Source organism: Enhydra lutris, unplaced genomic scaffold, assembly GCF_002288905.1.
Source record: "Enhydra lutris kenyoni isolate GAN:26980312 unplaced genomic scaffold, ASM228890v2 scaffoldscaffold37, whole genome shotgun sequence".
In the NCBI taxonomy this organism is placed as follows: Eukaryota; Metazoa; Chordata; class Mammalia; order Carnivora; family Mustelidae; genus Enhydra; species Enhydra lutris.
Window position 1 is genome coordinate 21,393,152 of NW_019154121.1, and position 25,397 is coordinate 21,418,548.

Sequence of the window (25,397 nt, forward strand, 5' to 3'; positions counted from 1 at the left end):
ATGAGTTATTTGCTTATTTGACAAATAGTAATTGTCTAGTGTGTATTGGGCACTGTGTTAAGACCGGGGATACTGTAATGAACCCAAACATAGATAAGGTCATGAAATCTACAGTCTAATGAAGGAGCTGGACAAACATTAAACAAAAGATCACGTTTCTTTTCTTTTTTTATTTTAAAAGGTGCTGTGAACAATAGTACATGGTGTTATTAAAAAGAGCCTAATGGGAGGATTGACCTAAAAGGTTGGAAGAAGACTGAAGCCGAAGTGGGGCTCAGGGAAGGGATGAGTTCCTTTTGTGACAAGTGAAAGAATCAATCAAATACATGATACATGCTTCTAGAGTCTAGAAAAGAAATCTGGGCAGGAGATAGAAATGTGTGAATTGTGTGCCAATAGTTAATTAATTGAAATTGTTAGCTGAGGTGAGATCATCTAGGGAGAATGTATACAGTGAGAAAAGAAGAGGGCCTAAGGACTAAGTTTTGAGGAATTCTAGTGTTTACTAAACAGAGTACAATGTAGGAGACAGAGATGGACATCAAATAAGTAGGAAAACTAGGAGAATACAGTGTTAAATGTTTCAAGATGAGAGAATCTTCCAAGGAGAATCAAGTAAAATCAAGACTCCTTATTACCATGGCTTACAAGGAATGCCCTGCATGATCCTGTCCCACCTCTTTGACCTCTTACCATTCATCTTGCTGCTAGTGTACTTTTGTTCTTTAAACACATCAGTCTCATTTCCTATCTTAGGACCTATGTACTTAATGTTCCCTTTTCTGGAATGTCCTTCCCCCAGTTCAGACTTTATCTCCTCAGAGAAGAGTGGCCAACCCCTCTACTCCTTTAGCAGAATTGTTGTCAGACTCTACTGACCTTTGAATGTCAATTGACCTTTGAATACAGCTAAGATTATATTTTGTTTGGGCCTCAGACTCAGTTCCACATCAAATACTTAGGACATGTTAAAGAAAGTTAATTTTTCAGAGATAGTTAACAATGCTGGTAGAGAATAATTTTTAGATTTTAGAGTGCATCTTCCCTAAGGCGTCTTGACGTGAATTGTTGAAATGGTGAGAGCTGTCTTATCCCCTTCCACCAAGTGTATTGCAGGATGGTTAGAAGAATAGGGGAAAACTGAAAAGGAGATGCATGGAGTCCGCTCTGTAGAAATAATGAATGACAAATATGTGACAGTATTGATAATCCAGTGGATTCAAAGCAGTAGTAAACGTATGATTATTTTTGAAAGATGGGAATACCATTTGACAAAGACTGTTTCAAAAGCTAATTTAAAGCTGTGAGTTCACTTCAGTTCAATGAATGTTTACTGAGCTGACCACAGAGAAGTAATAGGAAGTTGGGAGTGGGGGCCTTCGGTAAAGTTGCTGATCACCCTTATGCTGAATAAGTTCTTCCCCAGCTGAAGAACAGTAATTACTCTTTCGAAATATAAAGGTGACCTCTTGAATTTCAGGGCCAGAAAAAATAAATGGCCAAGCAATCAGGGAGTGTTTTATAATAATCCACTTGCCAATTTAGGGTTTCATAAAACTCCACAGAAGGAAGAAAATGACCTTTGTAGATCTTTTTGCGGGGGGAGGTAACTTTATTTTTTATTTTTAAAGATCCATTTTTGTAGTTAACTTGGTTAATGTGTATTAAATGTAACTTTTGTTATCTTAAACATCTACTCCAAGCTCATGGACTTTCCTTATATAGCTTGCCTCTCTTCATAATCTGGCACAAGAATGCTTTTTAGTGCTGAGTGTTTTCTTTTTCTTCTGGTTGCTTCTCACAGCAGTACTGGCCTTTCACCTGGTTTTGTATCTTATTTTGGAAGTGGCCTTGTTCTCGGATCTTATTTTAAATGTTGGTTAGTCTAAGCCTCGCTGCAAATGGCTTTCATGTCTGTGAAAGACAGAAAAGAAGAAGTCAGCATAAATTAAAGTGAGAACAATTTCACATGGACCTAGAAACAAAATTGTTATAAAAGACAGGAGAGATTAATGCCAAGCTGCCCCTGTCTCCCACTCATGGAAGAATTTGAAGACCAGAACAGCTAAATGACTTGCTCAGGGTTATAAAATGTTGATGAAAATTTATCATTCTCCTTATTTACACAAAGGCAATATAATACCCTAGTGAGCTGTACTTTGAACATATAAAACAAATAAGCTACTCATAAGGAAGGTGAATATACCAAACTGTTTACTCTCTTTGCAAAGCCTGGATGAGGCATTACCAAGTTTTCTTCCTAATTCTCCAGGTTTATCAGTATTCAGTTACAAACATCAGTATTTTTATATCATGATAAAGGCTATGACCACATCTGGATTTGAATCTGGCCTCTACCCCTTCCTGGGTTGTGACTCTCTGACTTTGGGAAAAGCTTCTCAACTTCTCTGACCTTCCATATCTTAGCCTGAAAAATGGAGGTAACAATCCAGACTTGATTGAGTTAACTATAAAGGAGTTAACTTTGAGGTTCCTGCAGCTCGTGCCTGGCACACAAGGAGCACTTCTGATGGAGCGACCATCACTGCTACTACTGCTGCTGTCCCTGCTTTTATCATGGCATCACTGGGCAGTGGCATAGGATGTTCATTCTCAAATGATTTAGGTAATCCTCTGCTTAAAGACTAGATGCTGAATTAGGCAGTTTTGTTTTTTTTTTTTTAACGTACCTTCCAGTTCATTTTATTGTTCTATTAATTCAGAGAAAGCACCATGGTCGTCAGTTTTTACTTACCCTATTAGAATAATACTTAACTCCTGACTACCTCAGTCAGAGCCCGATCCTTATTATAATTAAAATAAAAATCTTGACCCTCTTTATTACTTTATACTAGAGAGGTTATCCTGCATTGCCAGGAAAAATTATTAACCATTGTTAAATTAAAAATCCCTATTGCTGCTCATCTTTGAGCACCCTCATAGAATTGCTATGTGAGAAGAAGATGCCCTTGTGACTTGAATTTGTAATTCTTTTTGGAAACCACTGTTTTCGCTGTAACTGGTATCTTTTTTTTTTTTTTTTAGATTTTATTTATTTGTCAGAGAGAGAGAGGGAGAGAGAGCGAGCACAGGCAGACAGAATGGCAGGCAGAGGGAGAAGCAGGCTCCCTGCCAAGCAAGGAGCCCGTTGTGGGACTCGATCCCAGGACACTGGGATCATGACCTGAGCCGAAGGCAGCTTCTTAACCAACTGAGCCACCCAGGCGTCCCTGTAACTGGTATCTTAATACAAATAATATGCCTCTTTTGAACAGCAATTTCATTGGCTTTCCTTGTATTTCAGGAAGATCACTGCCCATTTCTTGAAAGTCTCCTTCAGAGCCCTCAAAGGAGATTTCACCTATGCCCCCTAGTTTCTGTTTTTGCCCAGGAAAATCTCAATTAAAATATCCTTTGTTGTTAGTGAACATCTGTATACATAATTTTTTGTGATGCAGTCCCAGAAAAAAGTGTCTTTCATCTATGTAGATATACTATTGCCGACCTACCTAGAGATTGCATAGTCCCAGGTTAGAAACTCAGGGCCTTACAATTTTTTAATTTATTGTTTGGGACAGGCCTACATTGTTTGACCTATTTAAGGTACTAAGTAACAGCCAGAGTAAAACATCTGAGTATTTTTCTATATATTATTTGTAATGTTACTGTTGGTGAGGATGCTGTACTTTTCCAGTTTACAACTGAGGAAGCCTGTCATCATCATTAGTACTCATTCATTCAGCATGAGCACCTGTTTTATCTTAGGCACTGGAGATGTAAGTATGAATAAAACATGATTCCTGCTCTGGAAAATTTCATAGTTTACTGGGGGAGAAAGATACAGACATATGTAATTACATTTCAAAGTGATATGTTCTGTGTAATGAATATATGAACAAAATGCCATAGTCATATAGAGGAGCGAACAGTAAATTTGGAGGTGTATGGTAAGGTTACAAAGAGAAAGGAACATTTGAACCAAATCTTGAATGATAGGTGGGAATTTGCCATTTGGAGAGAGAGGAGCCAGGAATGGTCATTAGAGGCAGGGACAGCCTAACAAAGGCCAAAGGCTTCCCCTGGCAAGCTATGTGAGGGGAGTGTCTCCAGTGTAGCTAGAGAAAAGGCTTTGTGAAGGAAAGTGAGTCAAAGCTAGGAGTTTGAACTTTATCATTTGAGCAGTAGGAAATCATTGAAGACTTTTGAGTTATGGCTGATATAATCAGGCTTGAGTTTGAAAACTCCTAATAGTTTAGGGCTGGAGAAAGAAAGACAAGTGGCAGACACCAGGTAAAAAGTTGTAGTTCTCCAAGCAAGACACAAGAGTTTACACTAAGACCATATGTGTGTAGATGTAAGAAAAAAAAAAAAAAGGCAGGGGGTGTGTCTCTAAATTTGACAGCATTTTCCTAGGTGTAAACAGTATGATTTTGTGATCTGGTATGATATGGGAAGTGTGGGCAGGAGGAGATCAGATTTGGGCGATGGGGTAGAGTAACTGAAATTAATAGAACTGGAGAAAGTGAAAAAGGAAAGGAAGGATTGTTCCTTGTTTTGTTTTTTTGTCTGTTTTGGGAGCAGACAAGGGTTTTCATTTTGCATAAGGTAGGGCCAGTGTTTTCAGGAACATTCTAGCACACATGTCTGGATCTGAATCTCAGTAGAGAGGTTACCATAGTAATATTTTTGAGTTCTTACTGTTTATTTTTCCATTAAAAACTAAGGTTCTCGGAGGTTAACTGATTATGGTCTCAGGAAGGTGGCTGAAGAACCAAAACATAAGTTTCTAAGCTTCTTACCAACTAGGCCTTAACTAAAATAGCCCTTTGGGAAAAAAAAAAAAAAAAAAAAGACAAAACTCTTGATTTCCACTATAATTGCTTTACTGTTTCATTTCCCAGAGTATCTTTACTTAAAAAGACAACAAAACAAAGCCCAACTGGTGTATATATATCTATAATCTACTTTCTGTACTGTTTTCCGATTTTAATGTTTTTTGACAAATGCCAGTCAAATGAAGAGGGCTCAGGATAATAGCTGAGGAACCCCAAACCTCTTGTTTTGTTCAAAAAAAACCTTAAAATTCAAAGATTAGAGAGTCCTCAGGAAATACTCATTATTTCACATATATCTGATCTAATCCCAGTTGTTGCCCTGATTCCAAATGAGGGAAATGAGAAGTGTTGAAGAACGAAGGTGTTAGTGTCCACTTTTCGGCAGGAATTGAAAAGTAAGATTTCCCCTCACTATTTGGATTGTTGAGCCATGAGCTATTCTCTTGAACACCAGAGAATAAAGTAGACAGTTCTTCAAAATCCATCCTCACCCCCAAGTTTCAGGGGTCACCGTGTTCATTGAAACACTTGGGTGGTTGTGAAGAACTTGAGTAGGCTTCAAACAAGGCAGATCCTTGTACATATGTGACACTCTTTTTTCACATATTTAAAAAAATAATAATTAGCATCCTTTATCCACTGTAATTCTAGTTTTAACTGTTACTGTGTTGATTTCTCTGTGAAGGTCGTTGGGCTGTGGTATTTTTCCTTTACTTTGTTCTTGATTGCTGTGAAATGTAGTTGCCTGCTGCTTAAGGCAGCTGCAGTAGAGTGCACCCAGAAGTGGTTATAATTCTATATTTAGTAAGCCATAGGGTTTGTAAAGCATTTGCAGATTCCTTCTGGATAAAATGGTTTCTATATATGTAACATTTTTAATGAAACTATTATTATCACCCATTAGGGAAATATAGCAGCTAATATGTGCAGATTTGTGGACAAGACAGAGGCACAAAACTTTTTTTTCTTAAGAGTACGCTGAGTATTTTAAATACTTAAAAGTAATCATGTGAATCCTATTTTTATACTTTTAATCTTGAATTGCAGAGCTTTTACTCAAGTGTTTACCTTTGGTCCAACATTCCGAGCAGAGAATTCTCAGAGCCGGAGACACCTGGCAGAGTTTTATATGGCAGAAGCAGAGATTTCTTTTGTTGAGAGTCTTCAAGATCTCATGCAGGTAGGTACACAAGTTTTAAAACACTTTCTAAATAACAGATATCTGTGACATTAAAAGGCTTCTGTATACATTTTCATCTTGGACATCTGTGCATTGTAGGTGTTAATGGAGTGAAGAAGATGGGGAACTACTTAATTTGATAAACATCTACTGAATCCCTTTAACGTACAAGAGTCAGACAGATTTAAGTTCATATCCCAGCTCTGCCATTAATTTTGTTTTGATGTTACCAAACCGTGGTGAACTTTAGCTTGCTCAACTATAAAATAATAATTACAGTAACTATTTCATAAGGTTATCAGGAGGAGTAAATGAAATAATGTCTGTATAATGTAAAGCATCTAGTATTGGGCTTAGCATACAGCAAGCTCAGTAAGTAATAGATCTTGTTATTTGTTAGGCAAAGAAATAAAACATCTTTATAGTTAGAGAAACATCTACGTAGCTGTATTGGAAAGCATCTACAGGAACCATCAGAGCTCTATTTTGGGGGCAAGAAGGAAGTCCAGAAAGATAGTCAAGAGTCAGATCTTGAAAGAAAGACTTCGTAAATGCCATGCTAAGTAGTTGAGAAGGAAAAAGAGAGAGTTCTCAGATAGCAGAGGCCATGGTCAATTATAGTTTAGAAACACCTCTCTAGTAACAATATAAAAAATGATTCAGAGGGGGGATAAAAATGAGAGCCTTTTTAGGAGGCTGTGGCCATACTCCAGATAGAGCACATAAGCTCTGAAGATGGATGGACCAGGAACTGATTTTCAGCTCTACCACTTGCTATGAGATCTTAAACAAGGGATTTAATTTTCTGAGCCTCAGTTTCCTCACCTGTAAAATGAGAATAATTGTTCCTACTTGATAGGGTAGTTCAGAGAATTACACAGATTTTATATATAAGACACATAGACTAGTTCACGGCACTTTGTACCCAGAAATTATTGTCTGTTACTATGAATTCTCTATCTAGTACTATTAATATCTTAGTTTGGATTTGTAATCACAGGATGTTTAACAATTTTTGTCACTTCTCACTTCTATTCATTTTATATCTTTCTACTCTTATCCAGTAAATGACCCAATTCCACTTAAAACATAAATACCACATATATCATCAAACAGAATAGGCTTGCTATTTCATTATCCTATCTTGGTTGGATTTCCTAGTAAACTCTAAAGCAGAGATTTGGGGGGTGGGGGTTATTGGGGAATGCTCTAGAGAATAACATCTGTAAGGAAAGGAAGGAAGCAGCATTGGGCAGAGGGAAAGGTTGAACTACAGTGCATGTAGAGAGGCCTTAGGAAAACTTTGGAGCTGGAGTGGTCTTTCATGGTTGTCCCATAGAAAGGCAAGGGGGTGGTATACCTTTGTTTGTTCCCCGTCAAGCAGTTACCTAACATGGGCTAGCCTTGGGAAGAGGCGTACTCTTGGGTAAGATAGCACTCCTGGCCTGGCGTGTTCCTGAAGAGGGACTCAACTAGGCACCATCAGCAATTAATATTCCCAGTGGATAAAGCTCTTGGTCCTGAAGGGGTGTTTTGACTACATACAGTATCCATTTATATACGACTTTAACGTTTCCCACTGATTGTTGTAGATCAGTGTCCCCCAGGGGACGTTTTTGGTTGTCACTAGGAAGTGGATGGAGGAGAGGGGAGAGTGGTTGCTACTGGCATCCAGTGGGTAAAGGCTAGGGATGCTGTTGGACATGCTAACATGCCCAGGTCCCCCCCACTCAACAAAGAGTTACCTGGTCAAAAATGACAATAGTAACACTGTCAAGTAATTCTTTTCTAAAATATAGGGATTCAGGATCTGAGCCTCACAAGGCATCAATAAGGTTCCTTAAACGGCTTTTGGTTCCAGCCCACCACCCAATTGGGTATTACTCTCTCACTCAGGCAATGAGAGTATTGTAAGCCACAGAATCACACCCTTTACTTCCCTCTTTCTGCCTTGACCCTGTCTCTCCTGCCCTCCCCCCGTAAATACCAGAGAAAAGTTCCAAAGACATAAATTATGTTAGGTATTATTAAACATTATAATTATATATTCTATACCTAATAATTATTTTTTACTATTCTACTGAGTGCTATTCAGCATACACTGTTCAATAATTTTTAATTAATTGAAATATAAACTTTTTCTTAAAGACAGAAAAAAGTATGCTCCTCCAAAAGTAATCTTCTATTTTTCCTTATTTTCTCCTTTTATGAATTACATTCTCTGGAAATTATTATCTTTTTTTTTTAATATTTTATTTATTTATTTGACAGAGAGATCACAAGCAGGCAGAGAGGCAGGCAGAGAGAGAGGAGGAAGCAGGCTCCCCACCGAGCAGAGAGCCCGACGCGGGGCTCGATCCCAGGACCCTGAGATCATGACCTGAGCTGAAGGCAGCGGCTTAATCCACTGAGCCACCCAGGCGCCCCTGGAAATTATTATCTTGATGAAAATTTTAAATCAGAATACTGTAACAAAGGATTTTTTTCTGCTCATAAGGTATAAACGTTACTATTTTAGTGCCATTAAGTAATATATTTTTAAAAACATCTGAAGGTTATGCTAACCCTTCAGTTAAGTTTCTGTTTTCTTCAAATATATTTATAGAGCATAGTCTGAAAGTCAAGGTTAGAAAAGCCAGTGATTTTCTTCTTCAAATGGAAATTTACTGCTCATAAGAAAGACACCAATTTAACATCCCCAGTGGTCACAGTCTTCATCTTACAGATAGGTGTGTTGTGCCCCTCAACAGTGCAGGCTTAGTATCCAATCTGTTTTTGTTTGCTCCCCATATGTGTCAGTCTTTTTTTGTGATTGAGGTATATGACCCTTCATAAATCATTCAGTTGCTTAGTAACTTCTTTATCTCCCTACTCTTGGATGAAAGGTAATATAGCCTCAGGGTAAAAGATCTTTAGCCTCCTTTTGCTCTTCTTTCATCAAGTTACTCCTTACTCTTACACAAAATATATATGTAAATATAAAAATACAAAATATATAAAAAATAAATATATGAACACATATAAACACACACACACACACACGTATATGCATATATATAAATGTATCTGGTTGTTCCTTGGTAATAAGTATGTTTCTGTATCCGATCAGAGTTAGTGTGGTGGATGCTTGTGTCCTGCCCTATGTCTCCAGCCCTGATAGGGTGCACCAGGGATGCAGGAGAAAGAGGGAAGATCCTGCCTCTGGGGCAGCCTGAACTTACCGAGTGTGTCTCTCTTTCTGAGCACAACATTGGGAGAGCCTAACAGGATCTCACTGACTTCAAACCAGACATTTTAGTTTTGATTAGAAATATTTTCCATTCCAATCACCTTTTTTCTTCTGACAACAAGTTTTTTCTGTGGGATGTGTATGGATACCCCTGGTGGAATGTATTCTTACTTACTGATTTGTGTTTATCATGACTTGTGTTATTACCACTGTATGCTTTGGCAAAGCAAAAATATACATATTTAGATGTAGATCTATCACTGCTCCTGTAATTTTAAAGTCAGCTTTCATTTACCAGTAACTGAATGAAGCACTTTTCAAAGTGTCTCATTCTTCACAACAACTAATGTTTGTTGCATCCTTCTCTGAGCCAAATATTCAAAGTCTTATACATGGATTATCTCATTTAATTATCGCAGCAGTCCTGGAAGCTAGGTACTGTTACTGCCCTGATTCTACAGGTGAGTATATTGCACTTTCGAGAGGCAGCAGTCAGTTTTGGCTGTTCATTTGACAACCCATTTCTAGTATTGGAATGATTAACGGAAGAGTCATACATTTTTCTTTCCTTTTTTTAACCCACTCTGGGAAGAAATTGCACTGCCTCCCGTAAGCAGTCTGGAAAACTGAAATAACGTTCTGCAGTATATTCAGGGATTAAGAGGCCTAACGGATTTATAGCTGCTAAAACCTGGAGAACAGTCCTTACAGGACCCCTAAATAGGTTTTTCATACAAAGTGGCTCACTTGTCAGGCAACTAACTGTCTGTCATTTCTCTTAGGTTATGGAGGGACTCTTCAAGACTGCAACAATGATGGTTCTCTCAAACTGTCCTGAAGATGTTGAACTCTGTCACAAGTTCATAGCTCCTGGCCAAAAGGTAATTAGTTTTGTGGATGAAGTCTAATACATCTACTCTTTAAATATGTTAATTACATATAATAAATATAATTACATTTAACAAATTTTTTTTCTCTTTTCTTACCAAGGACAGATTAGAACATATGCTAAAAAACAACTTTTTAATGTAAGTAGATATTATACTTTCTCTGAACTTTATTCATATTTTATCATAGTATTTATCACACTATTAAAGTTTTTTGTTTATATATGTGCTTATCACAAGGAAGACCCATGTTTTAAATATTTTTGTAGCTCTTATATCTGGTTCATAGTTGATAATCAATGTTTCATGAATAAATAAATGAATAAATCTAGCAAGATAAATGAACACGGTCATTAGTAACTGAATTAATGCAGTTCAAACTAATATTAACTTTAGTAATAAAAATTTGGCTCAAGTAAAAGACTTTTATTTTGGGGCACCTGGGTGGTTCAGTCAATTAAGCTTCCGACTCTTGGTTTCAGCTCAGATCATGATCTCAGGGTTTCGAGATCAAGCCCTGCCTTGGGCTACAGGCTCAGTGCAGATTCTCCCTGTCCCTCTCCTTCCCCCCTTCCCCCCCCCTCCCTTCTCCATTCACACTGGCTCGTGTATTCACACTCTCTCTCAAATAAATAAATAAAATCTTTTTTGAAAACTTCAGTATAATTAACATAGGGCGTTATATTAGTTTGAGGTGTACAGTGTAGTGATTCAGCAATGCTATATGCTATATTCAGTGCTTATCATAATAAGTGTACTCTTAATCCCCTTCACCTGTTTCACCCATTCCCCCACTCATCTCCCCTCTGGTAACCATCTGTCTGTTATCTCTAGTTAAGAGTCTGGTTTTGGTTTGGTTTGGTTTGGTTTTTTTGCTTGTCTATTTTTTTCTTTATTTTTTAAATTCTGTGTATAAGTGAAATCATGGGGTATTTGTCTTTCTCTGACTGACTTACTTCACTTAGGGTTATGCTCCCTAGATTCATCCATGTTATTGCAAATGGCAAGATTTTGTTCTTTTTTAGGGCTGAGTAATATTTCATCATGTGTATGTACCACATCTTTACCCATTCATCTATCAGTGGACACTTGGACTGCTTCCATAGTTGGACTATTGTAAACAATGCTGCAATAAACATAGGGGTGCGTGTATTTTTTCAAATGAGTGTTTTTTTATTTTGGGGGGGAAATACCCAGGTAGTTGAATTACTAGATCACATGGTAGTTCTGTTTTTAAGTTTCTGAGGAATCTCTATACTGTTTTCCACAGTGGCTGCACCAGTTTGCATTCCTGCCAGTAGTGCATGAGGGTTCCTTCTCCACATCCTCACCAACACTTGTCATTTCTTATGTACTTGATTTTAGCCATTCTGACAGGCGTGAGATGGTATCTCATTGTAGTTTTGATTTGCATTTCCCTAATTAGTGATGTTGAGCATATTTTCATGTGTCTTTTGGATATCTGGATGTTTTATTTGGAAAAATGTCTGTTCGTGTCTTCTGCCCATTTTTAATTGGATTATTTGTTTTTCGGGCATTGAGTTGTATCAGTTCTTTGTATATTATAGATACTAACCCTTTATTGGATACGTTATTTGCAAATATCTTCTCCTGTTTTTAGTAGATTGTCTTTTAATTTTGTTGATTGGTTCCTTTGCTGTGCTGAAGCTTTTTATTTTGGTGTTGTCCCAATAGTTTTATTTTTGTTTCCCTTGCCTCAGAAGACATGTCTAAAAATGTGTAGCTCTGGCTGAGGTGAGAGAAATTACTGCCTGTTTTCTCTTCTAGGATTTTCATGGTTTTAGGTCTCACATTTAGGTTCTTAATCCACTTTGAATTTATTTTTGTATGTGGTGTAAGAATGTGATCCATTTTCATTCTTTTGCATGTAGCTGTCTAGTCTTCCCAGTACCATTTGTTGAAGATACTGTCTTTTTCCCAGCAAATATTCTTTCCTGCTTTGTCAAAGGTTAATAGTATGGTCAAAGATAATAGTATTGTATTTTTATTTCTGGGCTCTCTGTTCTATTCCATTGATCTATGTATCTCTTTTTGTATCAGTACTATACATTTTGATTACTACAGCTTTGTAGTATATCCTGAAATCTAGGATTGTGATACCTCCAGTTTTGTTCCTCTATTTCAATATTGCTTTGGTTCTTTGGGATCTTTTGTAGGATAGTTTGTTCTAGTTCTGTGAAAATGCTGTTGGTTATTTAATAGGGATTACTTTAAATCTGTAGATTGCTTTGGGTAGTATGGACACTTTAACAGTATTTTTTTCCAGTCCATAAGCTTGGAATATCTGTTTGTGTCATCTAAAAAACAAACTTCTAAAATACATACATGTAGTGTTAGCCCATCAGTTTTTCTCTGTTTCAGTCTTCTTTTTATTTACCTTCAATTGCTCATATCTGGTTATATATTCTAAACTGTTTTTTAGCCACTTTTTTAAACCTAAAGATCTGTGTTTTAAGTATAACATATGTTATTCTTTCATTTCCACTACAATCCTGTACAAGTAGTACTTGATATTGGACTGGTTATTTATTTCACTAAGCATACTAATCACATAGTCTGTTCCATTATAATAAAACAAAAACATACTTAATATGGAAAAAAAACAATACACAATCTTTTCATAAATAGTACAAACAATTTATGTAAGACTTAATATTCATGTATAGGAGGTAAATTTGATACTCAGAAGAATAGAAAATTGTTTCTAAGCATAATTTGATGTCATTCTCCACTTACTGTCATTAGGTTTAGGAAGTTTTTGTTCTAAGAGAACAAAGAATTCGACCTGTCCTGGAGAAGGGTAATAAGAAAAAGTTGGCAGACCTCACTGAGCTGAGAGTTTCAGGTATCAGTGTAGACCTTGAGACTTCAAGTTAAAAGTGGTGAGTCCTCGAGCCTGAATGAACAGCAAGGCAACAGATGTGAGATCAGAAAAAGAGGAAATAGGAGGCCCCTGATAGAGAATCGAAAGGCAGTGAAGTACAACTGAAGGCTTTTGAGGTTTTTTTTTTTCTTTCACTGTAGTGTATATTGAGTATGTTAACTAACCAGAATTTAAATAAAAACTTGGAAAAAGAAAAGAGTGTCTATTGAATATTCACAATGTGCCAAACTTGTTCTAGAATCTGAACAAACTGTCTAAAAGCAGTGAAAATAGCAGACAAAAAGTCCCTGTCTTCATTGAGCTTACATTTCTGGGGGTAGTAATAAGAAACAAGAAATAAGAATAATAGTGAAATCTATAGTCTGTGAGAATGAGTTATAGTAAGGGGGAAGAAACCCAGAGAAGGGAAAGATGAGAAGACAAAAGAGTAAGGAGGTATAAGTTTTAGATAACGTAACAGAGACCATCTCACTGGGATGATTTTTGAGTAAAAATTTAAAGAAAGTGAGAGAACTAGCTATATGGATGTGTGGGAAAAGAATATTTTCAGCAGAGGGAATGGCAAGTACAAAGGCTTCTAGGTTGGAGCATGCCTGGTATATTCAAATAGTGGGGTGGGTAAGGGAAAAGGATAATAGAAGATAAAGAAAGGAGGTGAGAGGTGGGAAAACATGTAGGGCCTTGTAGGTCACTGTGAAGAGTTGGTTTTCTCTTGAGTGATGTGGGGAAGCCATGGAAGGGTTCTATACAGAGGACTGATAAGAGCTGAATTGGATTTAACAGGATCGCTCTGGCTGCTAGTTGAGAACAGGCTTTAGAGTGAGAGCAGAAAACCAACAGGAGATTATTACAGTCATCTGGGTGAGAATAAATGATGGTTTGGACCGTGTATTAGATTCATACAGAGAGACAAAACCAACATGATGTATATAAAGAGAAAGATTTATTTTTAAGGAACCATCTCACACAATGTAGAAGCTTGTTGAGTTCAAAATTTGATGGAGTAGTTCAGCAGGCTAGAGACTCAGGGAAGTGTTAGCAGCTGGAGTCTGAAGGCATTCGGCTGGCAGAATTCCCTCTTTCTTGGCCAGTCTTTGTCCTCTTAAGGCCTCCAACTAATTGGACATGGCCCACTCACATTATGGAGGGTAACGTGCTTTACTCAGAGTTCACTGATTTAAATGTTAATCTCATCCAGAAATACCTTCACAGAAACATCCTGAATGTTTGACCAAGTGTCTGGGTACCATAGCCCCGCCAAGTTGACACATAAAATTAACTATCATAGGCCAGGATGGTGTTAGTAGAGATACAGAGAAGTTATTCTATTCTAGATACATTTTCAAGATAGAACAAACAGTATTTGTGGAGAATGGGAAAGAGGGAGAAGTCAAGTGTGACTTCAAGTCTTTTGTCTTATACAGCTGTAAAAATGGAGTTGCCATTAACTGAAATTGGGAAAGCCATTAGAGTAGCAAGGGGTTTGGGGGGAAATGGGGGTGGTATCAGGATCATTATCATCATGTATCATGTTAAGATCGAGATGGTTTTCAGACATCCAGTTGTAGATGTTGGGTAGGCAGTACAGATCTGGAGTTTACAGAAGAGCTCTGGACATTGCGTATTGATAAAAGTACTAAGTAAGCAGGGAAGGAAAGAATTAATTTGGGCATCCTAAGGAATCTGTGCTGGTGACAGAAAACCAGGGAGAATGTCTTAAGTGAAGCTAGTGAATAAGATCTAAGATTGGAAAAAAATATCTACCATTTATTGAATATTTGCTGTGTGCCAGAAGTGATAAACTTTACGTACATAAATGTAAAAAAAAGTTCCTTGTATCTTCACAACTCTGTGAGTAGTTATTACTGCTCTTCTGTGGATGAAGAATCAATTCAAAGAGATTAAGCAAGTAAAAGATGAAATGGGAATTCAAACTCATTTAACCTAATTTCAAAGCTCATGCTTTCGGCCACTCACTACACTTCGAAAGGGCACTGGAATTAATGCTAGAGTAGGTGTAGCTCTTCACCGTCCTTATGACCCTCACATATCACTTGTGCTTTGGAGTCCAGGTCTATAAAATACTGAGGTGGGGAAGTGACCTCATGGGCTGTGCCACACCAGTCATTGCCAGCAGCATCATCCATTCCACATCGTAAACCGTAGCTGTGGTTTAAATGTATACCTGTGATGATTTGTTTAGTATTGTCACCTCCATGTGGTCAGAGACTTGTTTATTTTGTTTACTGTTACACCCCCAGTGCTTAGTGCCTCTAACAGGAGCTCAGTAAATATTTATTGAATAACTGAATGAATGAGTAAATGACATTTGAGTAGCCATGAGAGTGAGAGTGTTCTCCTTTAGGCTAGGTCCTCTCCCTGAGGTTTCCTGGTAACCCCTATCACTGTTTACTTTGGTCACTAAGTGTAGTGAGCTATGACTCAGAGGATCTGGATTCTAATTCTGGCTATACTTCTTATCCGCTCTTAATGAATATGTTAGCACTTTCCAGCAAATATTTACTGACTCTCTACTATGAGTTAGGCATTGTGCTATTCATTGATGATCCATAATATAAGCATGGATTGGTCCTTTTATGGAATTTAAGATCTAGAGAAAAAGATGAATAGTTAACTGTTTGCATGAAAGATTATTTAATCACAACTGTGAACTTGATGAATAGTGAATCTTTAACCTTTCTGAACTTGAGTTTCCTCATCTATAAAGTTATAACTTGTCTGTCATATCATTTGTAAGGATCAGTTGGCCATACTGCTTAAGCAATGTGCCAGACTACGTAACTTAACACTCCTGCTATAAAACATCTAAAAATGCTTGTTAAAAATTATAAAAATCCGGGGCGCCCGGGTGGCTCAGGTCCTGATCCCAGGGCCCTAGGATGGAGCCCTACATCAGGCTCCCTGCTCAGCCGGAGGCCTGCTTTGCCCTCTCCCACTCCCTCTGCTTGTGTTCCCTCTCTCGCTGTCTGTCTCAAATAAATAAATAAAATCTTTTTTAAAAATTATAAAAATCCTTTTAAATACTTTGTTGAGTTCACTAGAAAGTAAGAGAAGTTCCAGGACCTACAGATGAAGAGGGAACTGAGCACCAGAGGGGAACACATAAATAGCATGACACTGAGGTTTCTCAAGGTGGAGGGTATGGTAGATGGTGGAGGGCCCCTGGTGGGGGAGGGGGAGTTGCCTGTCTTTGAAGCCAGAGATTTTAACAGCCATAAGAGGACGTGAAAGTAGACCTAAAGTTGATGAATTAGAATCGAGATATTCCCCAAAAGTACACACATGCATACCTGTGCACACACATGCACACACACATACAGAAGATACTGTGTGACTTATATTCCTTTGCATAAATAGATTCCATTGTATTCTTGACTACTTAAAATTGTTTTATATGAAAGTAAATAATTTCAAGGACTTGTACAATAATTGAATTTAGCCCTTACCAAGCAGAAATAGAATTCAATTATTTTTTATGTCTCCTTTATAGCATTAAGGTTTTTAAAATATAGAGTACTTACCGTTTTTTGCTCTTCATTTATCTGTGAATTTCAGTCAAAGAATGGTAATTTTAGCCTAGCAATTATAACCCAACAGATTGAGAATGGTTTTCTTAAACCCTAACAAAAATTTAAACATAAGGGAAGTTTGATCCTGCATCATGTAGTATCCCTGTATCTCCTCCTCCCATCCTCAAAGTACTTTAGAAATAGCTTCTGAGAAGAGATATTATTCTCTGTACATATCAAAAAATTAGGAAAGAGAGTTGTTAAAAGCCATTAAGGATATCCAGTGTCAGAGCTATAATTTGATCTGAGAAGCTCTGCCTCGGGTTAAGGTATGGGAGGAGTAGGGCAGAAGATCCAGAATAACAAGAAATACACAGAAAGTCATTTTTTAAAATAATGTAGCAGTAAGATATCAATGGCACAAAATCTCGGTGCCTTCTCTTCTTTGACTGCTCTTATATTTCTCAGTATAAGGAGTAGATCATATCCACTAAGTGATGGAATAGAACGATGGAATATCTAAAGAACTGTAGACAATCTAGTCCAATCTCCTTATTTTACGAGTACAAATACTTAATTTTTTTAATGGTTGTATAGAATATTCCAGAAAGGTATAAAACGCTTTCATTAAGGTGAAGTGATTTACGTACTAGCCATTTAGGGGTAGAGGCAGAGGGAGAACTCCAAGCCCATTGTTTTTGTTTTGATTGAGCCTATTAAACTCCAAGTGTTATAGGCATTATCTCAGTAGTTAAAAGCTTCAGCTTTGAAGTCACATCAGGTTTACCACTTACTTACATGAATAATTTTGGCCACGTTACTGTCCCCTCTAACCTCCCTTTTCCCTTCTGTAAAACGTTTTAAAAATGACTAGTACCACCAACACCACTATCATTCTTGCCTTAGAAATATTTACTTAATAGTAGATTTAGATTTGAGTAAGATTTTCATCTTGGAAAAAAATTGCTCAAAACATAGCTTTGAAGGCTTCATTTGTGCTATATACACAACTCCTTCCAAACGGTTATTATAGGTATGAATTTAATTTTTCCTTCGAAGAGTAAGTTTATGTTGGGCAACTTATTTTTTGAGTTTAAAGTCCTTCAGAAAGTTTGTAGGTTTGGGGGTTTTGTTTGTTTTGTTTTTGGGGGATTTTTGAGGGCAGGGTTTTTTGGATGTTCTACTGTGGATTTTTGTTTTTAAGCATGCAGAGTACTGTTTCGGGACACCTGGGTGACTCATTTGGTTAAGTATCTCCCTTCCCAGGGTTCTGGGATCAAGCCCTGTGTTGGGCTCCCTGCTCAGCAGGGAGTCTGCTTCTCCCTCTACCCCCCCAACTCATGCTCTCTCTTGCTGTAATAAATTCTTAAAAAAAAATGTTCAAAGTACTGTTGCAAAGGGCATAGGGAAACTGACATTTTCGTATACTACAGGTGGGCATAAATTGGTATAACACTATAAAAGGGAAGCAGTATCTTTGGCAATATCAAAATACCTAAAAACTATAAATATAAATACAATGATCCAGCAATTCCATTTTTTCCATATACAAAATCAATATTTAAGAATCATTTGTGACAGATGTATGTAGTCATGGTTTATAATAGCAAAATATTAGAAACAGCTTAAATATCCATCAGTAGATGAGTGAGTAAATTAATGAGTATACAGCCACAAAATGGACTTTTATGTAATAGTTCAAAAAAATGAAGAAGCTCTTTCTTTATATACTGATATGGAAAGATCTACAAGGTATATTATTGAGTCAAGAAAGATGGAAAAGAGTGTATATGGCATGTATACTATGGCTGCCATCTATTTAACAAAGGAGATTGTATATTACTACTTGCTTATAGATGTAAAAAACCCTCTGGAAGGATACACAAAAATCCAGTGACAGTGATTTTATGTGAGGAGAGGAGCTACATGGCTGTGGGACAGGGTGGATGGAAGATGTACACTCTTAGACGTTGTTTGTTTCTTAACTGTGTTCATGTAATTACCTATTCAGTTTAATTAAAACAAATGCTTGGCTTAGCTTGCTTTAGACATGATAGTTTCTTACTGAGATAATCCATGATATTTTTCCTAAACAGTCTTACCATGCTTAGCATATATTACAAAGCCCCAGCCATGGCCTGAAAGAATCCATAAGATCTGACCTTTACCTAGCATTCTTCCCCTGTTCAGTATGCCACAGGCACATTGACTATTTTGTTCCTGGAATGAACCAAACTGTTCCTTCACTTCAGGCCTTTGTACTTACTGTTCCTTTTGCCTAGAATACTTACCCTCAGATATTTTTCTTACTTCAGATGTCCCCAACTCAGTTCTTTATTGACCATCTTATCTAAAATAACACCCCTAAACACCCTCTGTCTTCTTAGCTTGCTTTATTTTTCTTATAGCGCCAATGGTTTCCAGCATTATATGCTTTCTGTTTACTTGTTTATCTCTGCCCCCCACCAACTCCCATTACTCAGCGCGCAAGTATCACCTCCATAAAGGCTTTGTTTTTATTTACTGTCTCTCCAGTGCCAAGAATAATGCCTAGCACATAATAGGTGCACAATAAATGCGTATTGAGTGAATGAATGATGACTTTAAGGAAAGACGTTTGCTCTTTCAGCCTCAATATTTCACCCCTTTTATTAGGGCATTGACATAACATGAATTCAGAGAAAATCTTTCCTTGCCTAAGTGACTGGTTCTTCTGTATATACTGCAGGTAGATCAGAAACGGGATTACTGAAAGGCCACTTCTCTTCATTCTGCTCAGACTCTCGTATGATTAGATCAGCCTTAATTCCTGATTACTCAGTGATGATTTATTTATAATCATTCCTGATTACTCAATAATCATTTAGTACTGATTTGTGACCTCAAAGACTGTATGGGAATAGGCCTTTTACAATTTTTCCGATGGACTGATTAGCAATATACAATGTATTAACCTTTCTCTGCTTTTACCCTGTTCTTTTCCAGCATTTCTTACACTGAAGCAATAGAGATCTTAAAGCAGGCATCTCAGAACTTCACCTTCACCCCAGAGGTAATATTTATATTTATATTTATATTCATATTTATATTCATATTTATATTTGTATTTTACCCCCTCTTGTCCTTATCACATTTCATTAAGAATCCTGGGGCACCTAGCTGGCTCATTTAGTAGACCATGCAACTCTTGGCCTCAGAGTTGTGAGTTCAAGCCCCAAGTTGGACGTAGAGCTTACTTTAAAAAAAAAAAAAAAAAAAAAAAGAATCCTTTAAAATAATCTTATTTCTCTAGGGCACCTAGGTGGCACAGTCGGTTAAGCATGTGACTCTTGGTTTTTGGCTCAAGTCATGATCTCAGCATCCTGAGATTGAGCCCAGCATCAGGCTCTGTGCTCAGCACAGAGTCTGCTTGTCCCTCTCCCTCTGCTCCTCCCCCCAACGCTCGCTCGCTCACTCTCTCTCTCTCTCTCTTTCACTCTGGAATTAAAAAATAAAATGTTTAAAAATAAATAAATAAATAAATAATCTTATTTTTCTTATTAACACTGTTTAGTATTTGCCCATCTTTAAATTGGCTTTTTTTGATGTTTGCTTAACCTTGTTAAAATATTTAGAATAAATAATAATTTTGAAGTAGAATATCGATTTTAATAGTAATGGTTAAAGAATTGTAAAGAAGTTTCCTGAGTTTTTGATGAAAATCCTTGAAAAGAATGGTAATGTGTCCAAAGAGGCCACATGATTTATCAGTGGACATGTGTATAATATTAAAGGCAAGTCTCCTCATTCCTATGCCAGGGCTTCTTTCCTATAATTAACATATTGGCAGACAAGTAGGAATTATATAATGTTAGGAATGTACTGTAATAACTTTGTCTTCAAACTGTTCCCTACACCAGTCCTATCCCCACTTAAGTCAGATCCTCTTATGAGGTGTAATAGTTGTGCTTGTTATAATTAGTTATTTTGTTTATGTAATTTTTTATTTGTTTTTTATCTCCTACCCTGGAAGCTTCATGAAGTCAGGAATTCTGATTTTCTTACCACTGTGCTCAGTACCTAGCATGGTACTGGCATTTAATAGGCACATTAGTATTTGTTGAATAAGTAGATGAACAGTATTATTAAATATTCATCAGAGCATCTGATATATGAATTGACTCTTTTATTAAAAAAAATTCACTGAAAGAAGCCATCTAGCCAGAGATAGACTCAATATTAAGAATATTATCTTTCATCATTTAATTTCCTGCAACCTCAGAACAGTAACCATAGAAGAAGCTTTAGGCAATATTAATAAAAACTATGACTTTGAAGTCAGTTTTTACACACTGTGGGAAGGGTACTTTGTTTTCCTGCAGATACTGTTCATCTGCTAAATGCTGCTCCTCAAGATGGGGAGAGAAAGCACAGCATTTATCTACTTGGTTCGGCTTTCATCTTTCCAAGGCCTTTGGCTATTTTTGTAACACACCTCCCTGGCTGAGTTATCTGTGTAGCCTCAGCAGACGGCTCCACACATCACTGATCCTCAGAGGAGACCCTTGGAACCGATACAGGTTATTTTCGGGTACCACATTGTGTATCTCAGCTCTGTCTTCTCCTTTGATAATTTCTTCTTTCTCATTACAGTGGGGTGTCGATCTACACACCGAACATGAGAAGTACCTGGTGAAGCACTGTGGCAGCATACCAGTTTTTGTCATTAATTATCCATTAGCACTCAAGCCTTTCTACATGAGGGATAATGAAGATGGGCCTCAGCACACAGTAAGAAAAAGCACTAAATAAATCGGGGTTGGTCGTCTCAGAGTCTGGGTTTTTCCCTTGATTTAATTTCATTTATCCTTTGGCATATGTTTAAGAATTATATCTGTCACACTTGACGTCTCTTAAAATTTCTCCAAGGTACCTCTGAAAAAGTGTTCCCAAAGAAGATCCCAATGTTCTTGAAGCATACTTGTTATTTCTGTCACATGCTGTCCTTCTTCATTTAGCAGATGCACATGTAAATGTGTTTTGTTTTCTTTGGTTTTTTGTTTAGTTTTGTTTTTTAGGGAACCATTCTGTGTTATATTTATTGATATTTCAATTACATATGATATTTGTCACTGCCTTTGACACTCTAATTAGGAGTGTCAACAAAACTTTTTTTTTTTTAATTTTAAATAATTGGGAGGAGGTAGCCCAGAAAACTGTTTAATAGTGCCAGGTCTGCTGTCAGCTGAAATACTGGTAAAGAGACGGAGGGATGGGGTGATGGGGGGCAAGAAAAGAGAGCAGTGGTGTGAGCAGGCAGAGGAAGAGCTAGCCCTCAGAGCAGGAGGCTCAGAGTTTTTGGTTTGGTTGTCACACAGAAATTGGGAGGGGAGAGGATGGAGGGATCTGAGAGGTCTAGGCAGATTCTCCTGTCACTTCTCTTCTGCCTGTCTTGTCTCTGTCTCTCTTTCTGCTCTCTACTCTCTCATACTCTTTCCTTTTTTTACCCTTAGTTTTGATTGCTTTATTATTCTAGTTGGCTTTTTCCTTTTTTTCTTCTTTTGTCTCTTCTTCCCTCTCTAACAAAATTAGCAGTAATATAAAATAAGAATATATTTGAATCTTTAAATACTTATTGAATAGTTATATACTTAATATCATTAATTGTAAAAGTCTGTGAGATGTTATGTTTATCTCACAAAAGACCCAAAAAACTAAACTTTGCTCTCTGATGCTCTTCACTTGTCTCTAGGTAAATACCAGTAGAAAAATGTAGATCAGGGCCCAGGGGTAAATAATCAGTATTATCTATCAATCAGTAGATTCCTATCAGGCAAACACTACCATCTCATCTCTAAGTCCCAGAACAACCTTTCCAAGAAACTTACTATTTCTCCCATTTTACAGATGAGAAGCAAGGGTTCAGGGACACAGATTGCACTTGCCAAGCTTCGTAGGTAGTGAATGACCGAGTTTGTGATCCGACCTGACTCCCTTTGGTTCTGAAGACAGTGCTCTTCCGCCTCCAAGCCATAAATATAAAGTTACATTGATTTCGCTTTCACACAGTATCATCCAAAACCATTGAGCAGCACAGTTGATTTATGATTCATATTTTCTCTTTTCCCTACCAACCCTCTGGTATAATTGATTATGAGAAAGGAATTGGCCCATAGGTTGGCAGCAAAAAAAGGAGACTAGGGCATAGATTCTCCAATCCTAAATAATTCAGTATTGAGTCTCTATCACCAAACAGGACTGCATCTGTATCTCTTGGCTTTTTTATCACTCCACCCCATCCTATTTGTACCTCCCGACCCCCACGACACACACACACACACACACACACACACACACACACACACTCCATGTAGTCTTTGCATGTAATTTCCCAACATTCATCACTTTTCAGTCATTCAGTTTTGCACTTCGTAAATACTCTGCTTAAAGCTCTCCTTTCTATTCTCATAATGTTGTATGGTGACAGATGGTAACTATATTTATTGTGGTGAGCCTTGAGTGATGTATAGAATTATTGGGTCACGGGGCCCCTGGGTGGCTCACCTGGTTACGCACGGCCTTCAGCTCAGGTCATGATCCCAGGGTCCTGGGATCCAGCCCCGAATTAGGCTCCCTGCTCAGCGGGGTTTCTGCTTCTCCCTTCCCTCTGCCTGCCCCTCTGCCTACTTGTGCTCTCTCACTCACTCTGACAAATAAAGTCTTAAAAAAAAAAAAGAAAGAAAGAGGGGCGCCTGTGTGGCTCAGTGGGTTAAGCCTCTGCCTTCGGCTCAGGTCATGATCCCAGGGTCCTGGGATTGAGCCCCACATCTCTCTGCACAGCCAGGAGACTTCTTCCCCCACTCTCTCTGCCTGCCTCTCTGCCTACTTGTGATCTCTCTCTGTCAAATAAATAAATAAAAATCTTAAAAAAAAAAAAAAAAAGAATTGCTGAGTCACTGTGTTGTACACCTGAAATTAATAAAACATTGTGTCAACTACAGTAGTTCAAAAATTAATTCACTGAAAATGTTTTAATTGAAAACTTTGCCTCACTGTTGACTTTTCTTAGTTACCAGCTCACCCTGAGTCTTCCTTTTCTGGGTTCCTATACCATTTAAAAAATCAGTAATACTGGTAGCATTGTTTCTACTTTTTGTACTCTGTAGGTTTTGCTTTCTCAGATGAACCCCTTAGCTTGTTCAGTATGGGAATGAGTGTTTTATAGCCACCATGTCTTCTTTTGCTCATTCCTCATTCCCTCTACTGTGACTTCCACCCCTGTCGTTGTACCACTGAAGCCCCTCTTTCTAGGGTCAGTAATAATTTGTCACATTATTAAATCCAGCAGACTTTGTTTACTTCCCCTCTCAGCATTACTCAGCCCTATGAATGACTTTCTTATTCTGAAAATTGTCTCCTCCCCCGGCTCCCGTGACATCGTGTTCTCCTCCATTCTCTGGGGTGGCTCTTTCTCAATCTCCTAGGTAGGCCCATCCTCTTCTACTACTCCAGTAGTTGATAGGATTCCTCAAGGCTCTGTCGTAGGTCTTTTCTCTCTCGGGGGATTTCATATGTGTATTCATAGCTTACTGTTTATTTTCAGACAACTCAGACAGTCACATCTCTATTCCTTACTTCTGCTCGGGGCTCTTATTGCTGTTTATATATCTCAGAGGCATCTCAGCATAATCTAAAACCGAACCCACCGATGATTTCTATTCTTCTCCAGTTCCCCCACCAAAATTGATGTTCTTTAAATGTTCCTGTCCATCTAATTGTACAAGCCATATACTAGAGTCATATTCCTCACTCCCTATATCCAAGCTGTTATTACGTTGTCGTTTTTATGCTTTGAAATAAATCTCAAATCCATCTACTCTCTTCGTTTCCACTTTTACCTTCTTGGATTAAGATACCATCATATCTTGGCTGGATTATTTCTGTAGCCTCCTGACTGGTCCTCCTGCATCTGCTCTTACCTCCTCTGAATCAGTTCTCCCCACTTCAGTGTAAGCTTTTAGAAAATGTAGATCTCTTCCTGTTATTTCCCCTTTCAAAACCATTCAGTGGCCTCCCATTGCTTTTAGTATCCAAGTCAGAATCCTTTCTCTGGCTTCTAGGCCCCAGTGTCATCTGGCTGCTTGTCTCTCTTGCTTCATGCACCATGCTGCTCCCCTTTGCTGTCTCTGCTCCATTCATATCACCCTTCCAGGTCTTCAGACATGCACTGCTTTCTCTCACCACGGTATCTTTGGACATTGTGTTCCTTCAGTTTAGAACAATTTTCTTCACCTAAGTAATTTTACTATTTCTCCAAATCTCTACTCGGTCATCACTTCCCCAGAGAAACCTTTTGTGACCCTCTAGGCTGAGTCAGAGAACCCTGTTAGACGCTAAAATGTTACCATGTTAAATTTCAGACCAAGACCTACTAAGTCATGATCCATTGTAATCCTTAACACAGTTGTAATTTTACATTTTTTTTTTTTTTATCATGAAAAAACTGTATTTAGATTTAGCCAGCTGGACTCAGTTTAGATGATCCCAATTTTGTTGGCAACATCCAAAGCATCATAGTCAGGGGCCAGCCGAACGTATGCCTTCTTCTCTCCATCAGGCCTGATTAAGGTGTTGACCTTGGCTACATCAATGTCATAGAGCTTCTTCACAGCCTGTTTGATCTGATGCTTGTTGGCCTTGACATCCACAATGAACACAAGTGTGTTGTTGTCTTCTATTTTCTTCATGGCTGACTCAGTAGTCAGGGGGAACTTGATGATGGCATAGTGATCAAGCTTGTTTCTCCTGGGGGCGCTCTTTCGAGGGTATTTGGGCTGCCTTCGGAGACGCAG

At 37.8% G+C, this 25,397-nt stretch overlaps 1 protein-coding gene across 1 annotated transcript in view; it reads left to right on the forward strand.

Moving 5' to 3' along the window:
* Positions 1 to 25,397, forward strand: part of LOC111154430 (asparaginyl-tRNA synthetase 2, mitochondrial) — a 126,734-nt gene that overhangs the window by 83,399 nt on the left and 17,938 nt on the right. The window contains exons 7-11 of the mRNA XM_022514027.1: positions 5,883 to 6,015; positions 10,027 to 10,125; positions 10,235 to 10,272; positions 19,552 to 19,618; positions 21,199 to 21,336. Of these exons, the coding sequence (XP_022369735.1) occupies positions 5,883 to 6,015; positions 10,027 to 10,125; positions 10,235 to 10,272; positions 19,552 to 19,618; positions 21,199 to 21,336 (475 nt within the window). The remainder of the gene's footprint in view (positions 1 to 5,882; positions 6,016 to 10,026; positions 10,126 to 10,234; positions 10,273 to 19,551; positions 19,619 to 21,198; positions 21,337 to 25,397) is intronic.